Source organism: Ostrea edulis, chromosome 3 (genome assembly GCF_947568905.1).
Source record: "Ostrea edulis chromosome 3, xbOstEdul1.1, whole genome shotgun sequence".
Lineage (NCBI taxonomy): Eukaryota > Metazoa > Mollusca > Bivalvia > Ostreida > Ostreidae > Ostrea > Ostrea edulis.
In genome coordinates this window covers 14,791,412-14,810,793 of record NC_079166.1, presented here as the reverse complement: position 1 = coordinate 14,810,793, position 19,382 = coordinate 14,791,412, and the positions used below count along the sequence as shown (strand labels likewise).

Sequence of the window (19,382 nt, the reverse complement as noted above, 5' to 3'; positions counted from 1 at the left end):
GTCTTATATTTGAATTCATACATCATAGAAAGGACTATACATCGATCAATGCCTAGGCGGATCTAGAGCGGGGTTACGGGGGTTACATCTCTCTATGGTGGAATAATTTTTAACAAGTCATTTTTTGCCATTTTGAGGTCGCGACCCCGCTTCGTTGGGGGCAGAAAGGTACATATTTGCGTCGCAATTCCCATTTCAAAATTTCCTGGACTACCACTGTCATGAAAATATTAAAGTCACCGGTACATTTTATTGAAAATATAACTGAGTATATCTTAAAGTCTTAGATAGCAATATGTAGAACAGATATTGTAACGCTTTATAAATCACAACATCTAGAACAGGATTTACATGCTAAGAAAATGTAATTGTTAATAGATAAAGCGTCGTCGATATATCCAAATGTCGAGTTGAAGGCCACGACAAGTTATTTTTCCTTCTCATGTAGAAGCATTTGAATAAACTCGCTTCATAAGATTATTTTAAAAGGGGTCTGCTAACAAGGAAGCACAATTCGTGCCCATGGGAAGTCCAACAGACTGTTGGAAGATCATATCACCAAAGACTGCGAAGATATTGTCAATGAGGAATTCCAGCATATTTTTACTTCAACTTCTGAGTACTTGTGCGTAGAATCAGTGTCGTGTGTAATACCACCTTCACTCTCATGGCTTTTTCTTACTAGTCCTTACAGATCTCCGACTCGTAGTCAATCGCAAGCATTCGTAAATCACTCGTCGATATCCGTTAATAACTCGTCACAACTCGCATACACTCGTAAGGATCCGTGAAAGTAGGGGCACATTTTTTGACATGTAAAAAAAAAACAACGATTATCCACGGATTTCATTTTCCATAAATAACTTGAAATAATCCGTAAGTATCCTAAACTGGTCGCAAGAACACGTAAACTGCTCGTAAGAATCCGTAAAACACTCGTAAAATGTTTTTTACGAATCTTTCCGGTTAGTTTACGATATGTTACGGATAGTTTACGAATTGTGTATGGATTATCACGAATGCCTAAGTGATATTTACGATTTCATTCACTTCGGGTTACCATCGCTTTACGGATTGTTCAGATTCATTACGAGCACTTTACGTATAGACACGATAACTTTACGAGTACATACTTAAACTTTACGATTAAGGAAAGGTATAACACGCAAAATCTGACAGTTTCTTTCAGTTGTTATAAAGACATCAAAGAAGTTACACATCTTGCATACAATATACATACATGCTGTTAAAATAATGTCAGTTGTCGAATTATGATACAAAGCCCATTGCGAACACTTTTGAGTCAAAAACGTATACAATCGTAACAGCACATTATCAACACGTTAACAGGTCGTGATTTACACGTAAAAGCTAAGCTAAATCGTAAATTTCCGTAATATACTCGTAACAATCCCTAAAAAGCTCGTAAAATGTTGTACATTGCTCGTATTTATCCGTGTTCACTCGGAACAAATCCTAAATGTGTGCCGTAAATGCATCGCAAGAACTCGTAATAAACCGTAAATAGCCTGTAAATACTCTTAATTGAATACTCTTAAAACGTTCTTAAACAGCTCTTTAAAGTATCTAAATCATAACAATCCGTGTACTTTTTCGTATTTGTGGATTACGTAAGGATTCGTAAGAAAAATCCGTGAGTGTGAAGGTACCATAATGAAGTAATTGTTTGGATGACTGATCACTAAATTCATTTTTGTTGAACAAGTAACTGTCTATGATGTCATTGTTGAACAAGTAACTGTCTATGATGTCAAAAGTCTAGTCTTTAATATTTTCTTTAATATTGACGCTGTACGGAGTTTGGAGTGTGTTTTGACTTATAAAAGTCAAAACGGACATGGTATTTTCTTTCCGATTTCCTTTCTCTGCTTTCGCACTGTATTCGGCCCTGTTTCGCACCTTGAATATTCGTTTCTCGTATTTCGAGTCGTTAGCAAGTGGATCGACTTCGTACTCCTGAACTACCCCCCTCCTACCTCAGAGGAATCAGGCAGTTTGATAAGTTTGTGTCTAAGTTTATGATATTAATACCTTTGGTTATTTTTCACCGTTACCCGGGTATTTATGTTCCTGGTTAAGCTAGTTCCTGTCCCCTGTAGCTTAACAATGAACTTATCATTATGATTAATAATAACATGTTCTTCTTTTCCACGTTTTTTTAACATGTGCATGTCCCCAATAGTATATTCAGTTTTATTTAACTGATTTTCCGCTTACGTTTCGTTGAGGGCGTGAAACGACCAACTTCACTCACGATAAAGAAAGTTTTTTCATTTCATTTCAGTCGTCGTGGTACTTTGAGACGTTGTTAAAGCGTTTTAAATTTCAATACAAATACTTTGTTGAAGGTCTCTGTCCAGTAAAATTTACTGTGCTGCAGTTCTGCACGTATTTCATGCTCAGCGTCCTTAACAAAGCAAAAACGTGAGTTTACTGCTCGAAAATTACCACTTGAAACACACAAAAATTGAACACAATCTGATCACGCTCGTCATTTTCCGTAACCAGAAAGAAGAGTTTATTTGTGGATACAGAATCAGCCGAGTAGTGACGAATGAATCAAACACTCTGTACCACAAGCAATATCATTGGCTGAAAGTATCTGCCCATGAATAACTTACATCACATGACTGAAAACCCGTTTATACAATATTTTGCCGCCATACTTCAAAACGCGAAAAAAATTATTATTCCCTGCGCGCCAAAATTTCCCGATATACGATATTCAGCGACTTGATTTCACTTGAGGCTCAGTCTTTTACCTCCACATTCTCCCCGGCGTTATCTAATAAGAACTTACAACTATAACACAGAGCCTAGGGGTCGGAATATGTGTACAACGCAAGAAACAGAAGAATCGCAAAAAATAACTGCGAAATGCTCATTAAATGTGTCCCAGTGTTGTTCTGAGTATCGCCAGTTGCATGAAAGTATTATAAGAGGAACTGTCAATCAAAAAGTACAACATTTCATAAGACGTGATGTACCGGTAAGAGAAATCTAGAGAAATCAGGTAAATGTCAATGATGATGTCCCACCTCAATCAAAAGTAGATCAAGTGATAAGAACAGGTCATGTAATCTTATTTATTTATGAATATGTAATCCAGTTCCATCGATAAAATGGAATATCAGCTTACGATGTTTGGAATTATATTAGGTAATTATTTGTGATTTTGTTTGTAAAGACTCCATTCATATTGTAGATGTGCATGTATAATTATGTGCAAAATGTGCAAAGCATTTTAAGGCGGTAGGAATTGTATGTTTTTGTGGAATATGTTATGAATCTGCATTTTGTATATTATTCCATTGCTAGGTTTGTCTTCCTTAACCCATTTCTATTAGGAATTATGTTCATTATTTGGAATATTGGGGGGTTTTTTAAGCAGCGTTTGCTATTTTGTAACTTTTTTTTCGCTATCAATATCCATCATTTATGTGTTGATAACAATATTTTATTTCGAAAGCAGACCTTTCTGAAACATATCCACTGTACATGTATCTCAAATAGAACAACGGAATTCTGTCTTAATCATTGAAAATTAAGATGTCAAACTGGTTGTCTTTGTTGTATATTACACATGCATATAAACGTTTGTATTCTGTTGAATTTAACCGTTTAAAGTGATTGTACATGAATATTTCAAATACGCAGACAGACTACGTTTATTCTTCCATTTTAAGGCCTGTTGCTCTGCTCCACTTTACGTGTCTTTGCCCAGTCAGTATGTGAGGATGTAGACACACGAGTCTGTACTGGGTTCTACAGGAGAATGGAGATGTGCGATGACCCGTGTTATTCCAAACCCTGTCCAAGAACATGCAAGAAATGTCGTACGTAAGCACTAGGAAAGAAAATGAAAATGAGAACTTAATTTTTAATATCTAGATTTGGCAGATGAGCCATTTAACACAGTAGATAAGTTGTTTATTGACTTGGTTATTTTCAAATTACAAGAAAATTAGTGAATTGAAAATATCATAATCTTTCATAAAATGTGTAAAGTCATGCTACAGTATATTTCGTTTATATTCAAACTAATTTTATTCATTACTGTGGAATCACTTTAATTCGTAGAGGTCAATGTTCGTGGGTAAACAACATTTTGCTGATTCGTGGGAACGTAGTTTCGTGATTAAGCGATACGATATCACTAGGGGAGATAACTCTACTTGTTTTTCAAAAAATGTTCGATGACACGTAAATTCGTGAGTAAGACTGACCCACGAAATCCAAGAACATCCATCACATCAAATATTCTTTTTACAAGTGTCTTTTTCAGCTTTAAGGTGTTACAGTTGCGATGTAGTGACGTCAGTGAATGATTGTAATATCACACGATATTGCCCTACTATAGATCATGTATCTATTATCCATAACATATATAAAGAATTTCACCTTGAAATAGCTGGCATGTGTTTTGTATATAATAGTTTCTTTATAACTATAGCTAATTTACGCTTTGACCGTCCAGGCCCACGGCCTTGTCGTAACTAACTTTCCGTAAAACCAAGCGACGGTTTGTATATATTTTTGCACTATTCAAATCACGAACTTCGTTGTCCTATACGATTTTCTTTATCTGAAAGTTATATTAGGTTTTTAATCATCGTGAACCCGTTGCTGGTAGATATGTAGATTCTGAATATATTAAATCCCGTGGTCGGTAGATGTGAAAAATATATTAGATCCCCGTGGTCGGTAGATATGTACATTATATTAGATCCCCGTGGTCGGTAGATATGTACAATATATTAGATCCCCGTACGGTCATTGTGCGGAAGATGTGGACAGGCATACTACAACAGGTCGTGAATTCGAGCCCCGCTCGTGCCATGGCCGCGTCAACGTTGGTAGTGACATGCTCGGCAATCACGGGCCTTTCGGATATTCATTCGCAAAGGTGTCGAAGCAGGCGATGGCACGTAGGTATATAGTGTTACGTTAAAGAACCTCCAAGCGTTAATGATAGTGTTACTTCACCCACAATAGATGACGTCTCCAAATGAGTGAAAAAATTTTGACGGGATGTAAATCAAACCATTTTCGATATATATATATATATATATATATATATATATATATATATATATATATATATACATAATTCAATAAAAAAAGCAGGAAAATATACAGTTCCAAAATATATTAAAATATATTAGAGTGATATCAACTTTTTCTATTTGGATTATATATATATATATATGTGTAAAACTTATCCACCAGCAGAGGCCTCGACCCAGGGGTCATAATGTAAAACATATACGGTACCAATTTTGATGCACCAGATGCGCATTTCGACAAATAATATCTCTTCAGTGATGCTCAACCGAAATGTTTGAAATCCAAAATAACTATGAAGTTCTGGAGCTAAATATAGCCAAAAACAGCGTGCCAAAAAATTGGAGCCAAATTCGTCCAAGGATAAGAGCTATGCACGAGGGAGATAATCCACAATTTTGAAATGAATTTCTAAATTTTATAACAGCAATTAAATATAAATTGATGATCAAATGCAAGGTGAAGATAACGAACAGTGATCAATCTCATAACTCCTACAAGCAATACAAAATAGATAGTTGGGCAAACACGGACCCCTGGACACACCAGAGGTGAAAGGTGCCTAGGAGGAGTAAGCATCCCCTGTTGACCGGTCACACCCGCCGTGAGCCCCATATCCTGATCAGGTAAACGGAGTTATCCGCAGTCACAATCAGTGTGCCAAGAACGGCTTAACAATCGGTATGAAACACGTCAGACAGCATTTAACCCAATGCGAGGTTGTATTGACGAACTAGATCGTTATAACGACCATAGAATTTGCGAAATGCTGACTTCAATGGAGACTGTTGAAATCCCTGTACCATCAACTTGTTTGTCAGTAGCTTACCTCGATTTAAAAACTGACTATACGCAGAACAAGCTCTTGTATATCGAATCAGTTGAGATATATAAACACCATATGCAGGTGATAATGGAATATTGCTACATAAATGTGGGAAGTTGACGATGGAGAAGCTGAAATCATCCCGTTTGTCATACAGTTGAGTTGTTGGTTTGCCGTTAATGTCTACTTTCAATAAAATATCTAAGTATGAAGCAGAAGTGGACGACTCTGTGGTGTCCTTTATTTCGAGCTCACAGGGATATATCAAATCGACATATGAATGAAAGCTATCATTGTTAATAGACAAAACGTCATCGATATATCTAAAAGTCGAATTGAAGGTCACAGCGAGAGATTTTTTCTTCTCACGTAGAAGTTTTTGAATAAATTCTGCTTCATATGAATATAAAAACAGGTCAGCTAACAAAGGAGCACAATCAGTGCCCATGGGAATTCCAACAGCCTGTTGGAAGACCTGATCACCAAAGACCACGAAGATATTGTCAATGAGGAACTCTCGCATATTTTTTATTTCAACTTCAGAGTACTTGTGCGTGGAATCAGAGTGATGTTTAACAAAGTAAGTTTTAGGATGACTGATCACTAGATATGAAAATTTCCGTTTTCTGTTTTTGTTGAAGAAGCAACTGTCTATGATGTCACATAACATTTGTTTCTCTAAAGGCTGTTTCGTAAGGGGATGGTTTCCCCTCAGTCGTCGGGAGAAAAATGACATCTAACGAAAAACATGGCTGAGTATATGTTACACAGAAACATACTGGATAGTTGCTAAGCATGATTACACACAGGACTGAGTAAATAGAAATTTATGGGAATGACGGCAAGTGCTGACAAGTTCTGAACGCTTATTCAATGAAGATTTTTCGGGATGACATTTTATAAAAAATTTCTCTAGAATACAAAGGTTGCACTTTTTTAAATGTTTGAGTATGTATAAATACAAACTAACATACGACGAATCGGCCAAAACTAAACAGAACAGCAGAAGAAATCGTTCCCGTAACATCACATAGTTTAACCCCCCGTATGATAGTAACGTAAAAACAAACTTGGGTAAACAGTTTCTCAAAATTATAGATGATTGTTTCCCTATAGGCCAAGTTCTACGCCCGAAACAGCCTGTATAGAAATAAATGTTATGTGATTGAACTTCATTTGATCATCAATTTATGTAGCTCCGTGAGGCCACGTTGAGCATTCTAGAAGATTATATCGGAGATTTATCCCACTATATATATATATATATATATATATATATATATATACATATATATATAGTGTGTGTGTGTGTGTGTGTGTGTGTGTGTGTGTGTGTGTGTGTGTGTGTGTGTGTGTGTGTGTGCACTAGCAATAAGCATAAATTTGATTTTTTTTTCTTTTCGGGGGCGGTGTTGTTATTATAGTACATGTGTTCTTTAAAGACATACACGACATTTCTCAGTGATATATGATTATTTTAAATTTTATGTTATGAGTTTTTGTTTGACATTTCGGGTACAATTCACTTGCATTCTATCTTGATTCTATAAATTGGATGTATTACCAGCTTTGTTTTAGAGTTGGCATGTTTTGATAGTTCCTGATTGTGGCAAGTAAAAATATAATATCAGGTTTTATGTATTACAATAAGATGTATCTATGGACATTACTCAGTTAGTGTAGTAAACAAAGGGGAACAATCGGAGATCGAACCCGGTACCTTTGCATTACTACATATGTATGTAGATAAGTGATCCAACCACTGCGCTAACCAGAATGACTTACGAAGTATGATGATATCACTACACTATAAAATCGAAACCTATCTCGGAAACCAGACAACTCTTCGTATAAACCAAAACAAAACAAAAATATCAGAAACGTTGCGCATGACTTTGAATTCAAGTAAGCTTACATATGATGTGTGTCAAATTCTAAAATTAGAAATCTGTATTCCATGTGCTTTACTTGGAATGTTTTACATAAATGCATTATAGACAGTTCCCCAGATAGCATGAATACGTTGGGCCAACATTGGTAAATGGTTGTATGGTGGACATGGGGTAGACAACGTTGGGCCAACATTGGGCCAATGTTACCATGCCAATCGTATCAACCATGTTGGGATTTCTATGTTGGCCCAACGCTGGTCCAACTTAAACTAACTTTATTTTCCGAGAATGTTGGAATTCTGAAGTTGGCCCAATATTTGTCCAATGTTGAAATGCATCTTTAACAAAGATGTTTAATTAAGTTTGTAATAGTACGTTGGCCCAGCTTTGGCCCGGTGTTGGCATGAGTTCTTTTATATATTAAGTGTTTCAAGTTGTGGTGATTACAATGTTGGCCCAATAGCTGTACTGCAAACTAAATGCAAGATGGGGAGCATTACGTTGGGCCAACGTTGGTTCCACGTTTGTAAACTTTTTATCTTGATGTTGTGATTGCATAACGTTAAAGAATGCTGCATTGAAGAGGCAGATTCTGATATAGTTAGAGGACATTCTTTGTTCATGCATGCTATTGAATGACTACATACATTTATATTTGTTTTTAAGAACTTAAGAATGTGACCAACACATTGAATAGTCGTTGTTTTTTCTATTCTTTGAAGCGGGTGCATGATTATTTATTTAGATTTGAAATCCTAAGCACAAAAAATTAACCCAATCTATGAATGAATGACTTAAATTGTTTCATGAGTGTTCATTAGAAAACTGAATAAAAGTTTTCTTATAACAGTAAAAGATGCCTGGGACAGGATGTGAATAAATATATAAATCAAGACACTCCAACCAGTTTTATAATTACATTGAAACAAAGCTCAGGCGAGTTGTTAAAACTGGGGAGTCTTAGCGATTAAAACACAAAACTGTGGGATGGACCGTCGAATTCAATTACTCACAGGTGGTTGATAAACTCAATATGCAGAGCAAGTTAAAAGTTTGGATTATTCAACTGTTACATGCAGCTGCTTCTTAAAAAAGATGTAAGTATGAATATATTTATAATCATCTTTAATATTTTTTCAAATTTACTGTGTAAATTGTTCCCATTCTTATCATGTTTATGCTCAAAGGCACTTGAAGTTAATCTAGATATTCAGTACCTCGTGCTAGGTGCCTGTATTTGGTTGTTGCTCTGCTGGGTTCACTTCAATACTGTACAATGCAAGGTGAAGAAAACGAATAGTGATCAATCTCATAACTCCTACAAGCAATACAAAATAGATAGTTGGGCAAACACGGACCCCTGGACACACCAGAGGTGGGATCAGGTGCCTAGGAGGAGTAAGCATCCCCTGTCGACCGCCGTGAGCCCTATATCCTGATCAGGTAAACGGAGTTATCCGCAGTCAAAATCAGTGTGCCAAGAATTAAATTGGAATGGGAAAGGAACAAAAAGAGGGCTGTCAAAATCTAGAATTAAGAGATATAATAAGTAAGTAGTAGAGCATTGAACATTTTTCTCTCAACTTGTCTCCATCTAATGTTTATTGTATATATGATCATGTTTTTGACAGAGATACTAAGGTTTATAAACCAATATGCACCTGTAACATACATGTACGTTATTGTCTTTAAAAGATTTAATTATATGATCTATATGTTGGATTCTGTACCAATATTTGATTTGTTTTCAATACCAAATTATTTGTATTTTCAATCAGAGGCTGTCAGGATAAAAATAATCTGAAAGAGCGGCAAAGGCAACAAAAGGACAGTGAGGAAGTGAGCCAGGATCAAAAACTTTTAAATCATTATTTTCCAGAAATGTCTACCATCATCTATTTCAAACCTATTTTGTAACTTTTGACAATTTGATTCATATAAAAATTCATTTTACAGAGAATCATTTGTAATGTTTTCTTTCTAAATTTATGCATTATGAATGCAGGTCAAAATGTGTATTGTACTTTTTCAAACAATCATGGGAAAAGGTCAATATAAGTATAATTTACAAATGTATTTTCAACAGGTATCCATTCAATTTGTTTCCATAGATGTGAGCTACTAGTATTACCCAACAATTGACCAACAAAAAAAAAGAAGCTTTAGATCAATATCCGACCTAACCTTTCAACCAATGAAGGGCCAACATTGGGCCAACCTATAACCAACCAGTCTTTTTGTCGGCTGTTAGTTGGCTTACAATATCATCTTCGTTGGCCCTACAGTAATGCCATCATTTCAACAAAGTGCCAACATTGGTATTGGCTGTAAGTTGGCTTACAATTATACCTACATTGGCCCAACAGTATGCCAACATGTTGGAGCAACGTTGGGCCGATGAGCAAAATTACCGTGGGCCAACATATGACTACCAACAGTGGTCCAACGTTGTCTTGCTATGTGGGTTAATGTGTTTTGTCTGAATCCTACGGGGCCGATTTCTCTGTCTTGTACAAACTTGGATGTTCCACTACCGATGTAAGTCATTATTAGACGTCACTGGCGGGTCTAGAGAGGAATGGCGGAGGAGAGGGTAGCTATCCCATCTTTTGGTGGAATATGTTTTACAGAAATTGTCATTTTGGGATCTACAATTCCCTTTTGGAGACGGAAAAACGTCAGACTTATGTCTAACCCCATCCTTTAAACAATTCTGGATCCGCCCATTGACGTAAAATTAACGGATATTTTCAATTATTATCAATTATCATAAGATAAAAGTTACTGCTATTCTCCAATTTTCAAATCCTCCCTCCCCATGTCCAAATGAACAGCGGTGAAAACAATCATGGTGTATACACTTCCAGGTGTGTAGAAATGTGTTTGGGTACGATTCCTCCCTAGTAGTCATAGGACGCGATGTACCAGAGAGGAGGGCCACCTTAAACGGCAATTGTTGCTACACGGATCTGTGCAACACTCGTATGCGAAAGAGGGAATCCGTTGTCAGAAGACAGGTTGCAATGGATAACGAACTTGTAAGCATGTAACAATTCATTCTGAAAATCGTTGTATTTGCATTGATAATTACACGGTAGTAGCCAGGCGACATACATTAATACAACCAATTCTTTATTCTCCTTACCAATAGTACAAAGGTATTAAGAAAATGCATATAAGTATTCATATTCTCTTATGTAACGATTGTGTATTTCTCGCTGCAATGACTGAGCTCGGAGTAATTCACACTGAAGCTGCAACGTGTTGGTTCCGCATTAATAGAGTAATAGAATTAATAATAATAAGATCTGATTTTATATGAAATAATCCTGTATTCGGCTCAGATGGAGTTCATCCATGTTCAATAAGATAGAAAACGTGAATGACAGGTACATCACATTTAATAAATTGAATTATATCTATAATAAGTATCAATTCCTAAAGTGTGTTGAAAGCTCAAGTTCAAGTAACACAAAGCAAATATCAAGTTAAAGTATGTCCCCTGTTAATCACCTCTTTTATTTGATCTTTAATTAAGATGTCAATTGATACCTCTGATCATTGATTATTGATTCTTGATGCGCGTATATTCCCTCACATATACCACTGATAATTTTTATAACAAAATTCATCTTTGTCATTACAACAGTGATGTTATCATAAAACAAGTATGTATTGCATATTTTTGAACACGTCAGACAAAAATGATTTTGTTAAGAGAGAAATGAATTTTGTGTATAATATAAAATTGATTTTGATTACAAAAAGATCAAACACCCCATACCTTCGGAAAATGGGGGGGGGGGGACTCAGTCCACACCCCTTTTTCGGACAGCTAGTACACCCTTAAGCGGCACAAAACACCGTATAACCCGTTAATGTAATAATTGGCTTGTTTATTAATTAAATTTAATCCGTTTGTAAAACGGCTAACAGCTGTGTTCCAACCTATGATGTTACACATAATGGCGCGAAAAATATCGAAAGTAAATATGCATATCGCAAGATTTGAATTTCGTCTTTTTCAAACTCAAAAACTACGCAAAATATTTCATTTAAAACACATTTAAAGGTATTTTTGGCCCCCAAAAATTATGAATAGATAAATGATAAAAAATAAATAAATAAATAAGTGTCGCAAAATGCGATATATGTATGTCGTTTAAGATTTGAAAGTTTTATATTTTTCGTATCCTCGAGTAATCAATTTCCAAATAAACATAATACAATGGATCTTCATACAAACTGTTCAAATGCCTCACGATGGAGCTTTCTATAATCATATCCCTGAAACGTGGCAGTTTAGACTGCAGCATGTAATTTAGTCATAGAGAAAGGAAAAAGACGATAAACAATTGTAGATATCCTTTATACTTACATCTGCCAGTTTAATTTCCTGTTTGCGTGAGATCATCAACAGTGTATGTACATCACATGTTGCATTCAATTACCGATCACTTGACTACTGTTACATTTTAATGGATCTTCAGGAATATATAAATGGGACTACAAAAATGCCATGTTAAACAGCATACAGTCATCTCCTGTATATAGCTACGGTGTATATTGTAAGACAATAAACAGGAATATCGCAGTCCAACATGTAAGTATCGCAAAAGCTATTTTCTATGCTCGTTTTCTATATGTGTAATAAGTTGCTTAATGGAAAAACCCATCATTTCAAATTTCTCCAGTAGAATATTAATTTTGTTGAGATATCACATGCAATGGGAGGTAACTCTACTTACATGTATGATCGACATCATACAATTGGTGGGTAGGAAAACATTGTGAGACTATTAAATCCTTCAACGAGCTGTTTCTGTGTATATCACCAGCTGTTATGCAGCAACCCATTCAAGACATAACTTTGGGAATTTTTCGGGCTGATACTTTACGTAAATAATATTCCATAAATATAATCCTTTTCACCCTTCTGTATTATTTTATCAGAAAAAAATATAATTCATGTTTTATATTTTAATTTCCGCATGCATTTATCTAATGCTAAAACAAAATAACTGATATAGTGACTAGTTTGCAAATACAACCTGGCATTGGGACGATTGTTTCCTGAATTGTTTCACACCAAATTTTAGGTCGTTCTTCACATCCGGATTTTGCTGCGAACATTACGTTTCCAGGACTCGCGGAGAGAGTGACCTGTCATAAGGAAATTCTTACCTTTCCTAGGCTCCTGTCCCGATCTCTGGTGTGTCCAGGCGTCTGTGTGTGCCCTGCTCTCTGTTTTGTATTATTTAAAGGACTTATAAGATTGATTACTTATCGTTATTTTAACTCTTTCATTTCACAGTATTTCTATTGTGTTTTCTTTGATACATGAAAATGCAATTTAAACACTTAGAATATGACGTCCGATATATCGCTTACATCAAAGTTTGATTGAAATTGACGAAAAGGAGTATTTTCGAACAAACAATGTAGTTCTTAGGCATTGAATAAAACATATTTAAAAAGAAAGAATATTTATTACTACACTGTACACTACTTGGTTGCTATTAAAGTCAGCGGAGTTGCTAATCCTTTTTGTAAACCTGAAGTTGTGCTGAAATTGCTGATTTTCTGCATAGGTAGTACATTTCTTTTTCAAAACACTGTCATCAATTCATTTGATCGATGACGTGATATGCAAGGTGAAGCGCTAAATATGAAGAAAAATACGTTGACACTTCCCTTCGACACGATGGATAAACAACACGGGAGGGAACTTGAAATATTGTATCAGATAAGTTAAAGGGGTATGGATGGGATGTTGGTGAAAAAGAAAGATATTTAGATATCTAATTGATAGTATAATAGTGACTGATACATGTAAAACATACCAACAAACCTAGAGTTCAAAGACAAAGGCATATATATATTGGAGACATGTAAACCCTTTTTTATAATAAAAAAGAACGTCAGGTTTACATATCACATGATTCAACTATCAGCATGGAGACAAAGTTGACAGCTTTGGCGTAAAACCTATTACAACGAAAATTTTCAGTTTTATTCTTTGTGCTTGTTCCCTAAATTGATTAATCGTTACCCTATATAGAAATGTTGAATGACTTTCACATAAGTTTTAGAAATCTTGATGTCCTCACCTCCGTATATGAATTTGTGGCTATTGACAAGCATGTGAACTGCGCATGTATTCGCCTCGCTCTAGATTTAGACACACTGTGTTTACAAACACGAATCAGGGAGGAGGGTTCGATGTAAATACAATGTGTATCATGTGAAAAACAACTTTTTATCCACTTATTCATAAAGGATTTCTATATCTGCAACAAACACCTGTCAAGTTTATCGATCAAAACTCATGTCAGTGTCCCTTTCAAACAAAAATGTGTACCATCTATCATTCTGTGTTTTGTAAACAGGAATATAAAATGGACCCAGTTGACAAAGCTTCTAACTACATTGTCTTTAAAAGGCTCATGATTACACCTGTATTTTAGAAGAACGTGGTTTTGTCACCGCATTTGGTTACAAACTTTTACTTAAAGTTCCTTTTCATAAGCAGACGTTCTTAAAAATCACGTTTTATTTTGAATCGTATCTACTATTCCTGCCAATAGAACAAATGAATTTAAGTTACCGTACTTGTATCGGATTCCAAAACTTCCCAAGAAAGAATCCAGTAGATATTCCACCAAGTCCTATTCTCACGAAAATATCAACTCCGTGCACATGACGATTGAATGACTGTTGAAAGGGTTTATTTCTTCCTCCTCCTGGGCACCCGATCTCACCTCTAAGTGTTTGAGTTTATATAACCATGTTTTCCCACTCTTGACTCTGTATGCTTTATGAGTTTACATCTCTCCTGTATCAAAGAGTCCATGTTTGCCCTAATCTTAATTGTTTTCTTTATATAGGATTTATGAGATTGATCACTTCATAATTTTTACCTTTTCGTTGACCACTGTTCGTTTTCTTCATCTTTTTTCATGCACAAATTATAGATGCCTTTTAGGGAAAAGTTAATGAATTTTGCACTTATTGGTCGAGGGCTGGTCACGTGAAGATAGACAATATACAAATAGGGACTGTTTAGCAGGGGAACATAACAAATTATCAGGTTTCAAAAGGGTTATCACCCGAGGGTGCTCCATAATTGTATATTGTAGATGTGTCAAACAGGTATATACTGCATGTATCAAATACTTATTTAAGAAAATTATGATAAGGGTATATATATTATATATATATATATATATATATATATATATATATATATATAGGGTGTCCATGCATATGCTGAGGGTGACATTGGTTTTAATGGGTATATTGACGGAACTGTATGCAAAAGAAACCACACAGGACTTCATCAGTAAATACATCAAGTACAACACCGTCTGTCGAGGAATGGGATACGAAACAAAAAGTTGTAAAGGAAGAAACCATGGTATACCTGTAATTATACATACCTGTATTACAGAATTTGTTTGTTTGAATTCCTGATTAAAATAAGTGAATAAACAATTAAACACGTGTTATTGATATAACTCAATGAATAATTTTACTTTGAGCCATTGTATGAATCTTAATGTTTTACTCACTGTTAACTCTGTTTATAAACAGGAGCCATAGCTTTCCATGCACGAATGTCCTCCAATCTACAAAATCTTGGTAAATATGCTGTGGTTGTATTTGGGAAAGTAACTCTAAACTCTGGATCCGCCTATAACGGTAAAACAGGAATATTCACAGCACCAACAGATGGCATCTACTCCTTCACATGGACTATTATGACAATACCTGGGTCATATTTTCACACAGAAATTGTCATCAATGGAAATATAGTTGGCTATAGTTATGTTAACGGTAAAGATGGCAGTTCCCAGTACGAGTCTTCCTCCACAACAGCCGTGATTAGAATGAAGAAGAAGGACAAGGTCTGGATAAGGACACATGGCGAATATGGGAAATATGGACACAGTGACTGGTCGTCATTCTCCGGGTTTCAATTGTAAATATCAAATTGCTTGAGAAAAATAAAGCAATCAAATATTTTGTCTTATATTTGAATTCATACATCATAGAAAGGACTATACATCGATCAATGTATTGGCGGATCTAGAGCGGGGTTACGGGGAATAATTTTTAACAAGTCATTTTTTTGCCATTTTGAGGTCGCGACCCCGTTTCTTTGGGTGCAGAAAGGTACATATGTACATATTTGCGTCGCAATTCCCATTTCAAACTTTTCTGGACCACCCCTGTCATGAAAATGTTAAAGTCACCGGTATATTTTATTGAAAATATAATTGAGCATATCTTAAAGTCTTAGATAGCAATATGTAGAACATATATTGTAACGCTTAATAAATCAAAACATCTAGTTCATGATTTAGATGCTAAGAAAATCCATAGTAATTGTTAATACATAAAACGTCGTCGATATATCCAAATGTCGAGTTGAAGGCCACGACAAGATATTTTTTCTTCTCGTGTAGAAGCATTTGAATAAACTCGCTTCGTAAGAATATAAAAAAAAAGGGGGTCAGCTAACAAAGAAGCACAATTTGTGCCCATGGGTTTTGTAACAGACTGTTGGAAGATCTGATCACCAAAGACTGCGAAGATATTGTCAATGAGGAACTCCAGCATATTTTTATTTCAACTTCAGAGTACTTGTGCGTAGAATCAGTGTCGTGTTTAATGATGTAATTGTTTGGATAACTGATCGCTAGATCCATTTTTGTTAAAAAAAAACAAAAACAACTCTCTCTGATGTCAGAAAGTCTGGTCTTTAATATTTTCTGTAATTATTTGTAAATGAATTGTTAGATCTTTCAATTGTCTTTGTGAATGATCTCTGCTGGTCACAGAGTGTGTTTAAACTCAGTACAGTGTCAATTCTCCGGGACTACTTTCCCCTACGAATAATGATATTGGAGTTGTAGCGTAACGGAATATACTAAGCTGACCGGAGCTTGAGAGTGGGTTTGACTTATATAAGTCAAAACGGACATGATATTTTCTTTCCGATTTCCTTTCTCTGCTTTTACTCTGTACTCGGCCCTGATTCGCACCTTGAATATTCGTTTCTTGTATTTCGAGTCGTTAGCAAGTGGATCGACTTCGTACTCCTGAACTACCACTACCCCCCTCCTACCTTAGAGGAATCAGCCAGTTTGATAAGTTTGTGTCTAAGTTTATGATATTAATACCTTTGGTTATTTTTCACCGTTACCCAGGAATTTATCTTCCTGGTTAAGCTAGTTTCTGTCCCCTGTAGCTTAACAATGAACTTATCATTATGATTAATAGTAACATGTTCTTCATTTCCACGTTTGTTTTAACCTGTGTATGTCCCCAATAGTATATTCAGTTTTATTTAACTGATTCTCCGCTTGCGTTTCGTTGAGGGCGTGAAACGACCAACTTCACTCACGATAAATTTGTTTTTCATTTCATTTCAGTCGTCATGGTACTTTGAGACGTTGTTAAAGCGTTTTAAATTTCAATACAAATACTTTGTTGAAGGTCTCTGTCCAGTAAAATTTTCTGTACTGCAGTTCTGCATGTATTTCATGCTCGGCGTCCTTAACAAAGCAAAAACGTGAGTTTACTGCTCGAAAAGTACCACTTGAGACACACAAAAATTGAACAAAATCTGATCACGCTCGTCATTTTCCGTAACCAGAAAGAAGAGTTTATTTGTGGTTACAGAATCAGCAGAGTAGTGACGAATGAATCAAAGACTCTGTACCACAAGCAATTTCATTGGCTGAAATTATCTGTCCATGAGTAACTTACATCACATGACTGAAAACCCGTTTATACAATATTTTGCAGTCGTACTTCAAAACGCAGTAAAAAATATTCCCTGCGCGCCAAAATTTCCCGATATACGGTATTCAGCGACTTGATTTCCCTTGAGGCTCAGTCTTTTACCTCGACATTCTCCCCGGCGTTATCTAATAAGAACTTACGACTATAACACAGAGCCTAGGGGTCGGAATATATGTACAACACAAGAAACAGAAGAATCGCAAAGAATGACTGCGAAATGCTCAATAAATGTGTCCCGGTGTTGTTCTGAGTATCGCCAGTTGCATGAAAGTATTATTAGAGGAACTGCCAATCAAAAAGTACACCATTGTATAAGACGTGATGTACCGGTAAGAGAAATATAGAGAAATCAGGTAAATGTCACTGATGATGTCCCACCTCATTCAAAAGTAGATCAAGTGATAAGAACAGGTCATGTAATCTTATTTATTTATATATATATATATATATATATATAATCCAGTCCCATCGATAAAGTAGAAGATCAGCTTACAATGTTTGGAATTATATTAGGTAATTATAAGTGATTTTGTTTGTATAGACTTCATTCATATTGTAGATGGGCATGTATAATTATATGCAAAATATGCAAAGCATTTTAAGGCGGTAGGACTGGTATGTTTTTGTGGAATATGTTATGAATCTGCATTTTGTATATTATTCCATTGCTAGGTTTGTCTTCCTCAACCCATTTTTATTTGGAATAATGTTCATTATTTGGAATATTGGGGGGTTTTTTAAGCAGCGTTTGCTATTTTGTAACATTTTTTTCACTATCAATATCTATCATTTATATGTTGATAACAATATCTTATTTCGAAAGCAGACCTTTCTGAAACATGGCAATTGTACAGGTATCTCAAATAGAACAACGAAATTCTGTCTTAATCAATAAAAACATATCAAACTGGTTTTCTTTGTTGTATATTACACCTGCATATAAACGTTTGTATTCTGTTTAATTTAACAGTTTAAAGTGATGGTACATGAATATATCAAATACGCAGACAGACTATCTTCATTCTTCCATTTTCAGGCCTGTTACTCTGCTCCACTTTACGTGTCTTTGCCCAGTCAGTATGTGAGGATGTAGACACACAAGTCTGCACTGGGTTCTACAGGAGAATGGAGATGTGCGATGACCCTTGTTATTCCAAACTCTGTCGAAGAACATGCAAGAAATGTCGTACGTAAGCACTAGGAAAGAAAATGAAAATGAAAACTTAATTTTTAATTTTTAGATTTGGCAGATGAGCCATTTAACACACTAGATAAGTTGTTTATGGACTTGGTTATTTTCAAATTACAAGAAAATTAGTGAGTTGAAAATATCATAAACTTTCATAAAATGTGTAAAGTCATGCTACAGTATATTTCGTTTATATTCAAAGTAATATTTTTCATTACTGTGGAATCATTTTAATTCGTGGAGGTCAATGTTCGTGGGTAAGCAAAATTTTGCTGGTTCGTTGGAACGTAATTCCGTGGGTAAGCGATACGATGTCACTAGAGGAGATAACTCTACCTGGTTTTTAAAAAAAAATGTTCGATGACACGTAAATTTATGAGTAAGACTGACCCACGAAATCCACGAACATCCATCACCCACGAACAATGATCATTCCACAATATAACATAAACCATTCTTTTTACGCTGTATTTTTCAGCTTTAAGGTGTTACAGTTGCGATGGTGTGACGTCAGTGAATGATTGTAATATCACACGATATTGTCCTACTATAGATCATGTATGTATTATTCATAACATGT

At 35.4% G+C, this 19,382-nt stretch overlaps 1 protein-coding gene across 1 annotated transcript; it reads left to right on the top strand.

Annotated features, from left to right (window-relative positions):
* The first annotated feature begins 12,265 nt into the window (after positions 1–12,265).
* LOC125675534 (heavy metal-binding protein HIP-like) lies at positions 12,266–15,832 on the top strand. Its single transcript, XM_056160176.1, has 3 exons — positions 12,266–12,406; positions 15,057–15,220; positions 15,397–15,832. Coding segments are annotated over exons 1-3 (558 nt in total). The 5' UTR covers positions 12,266–12,404; the 3' UTR covers positions 15,789–15,832.
* Positions 15,833–19,382: the final 3,550 nt, after the last annotated feature.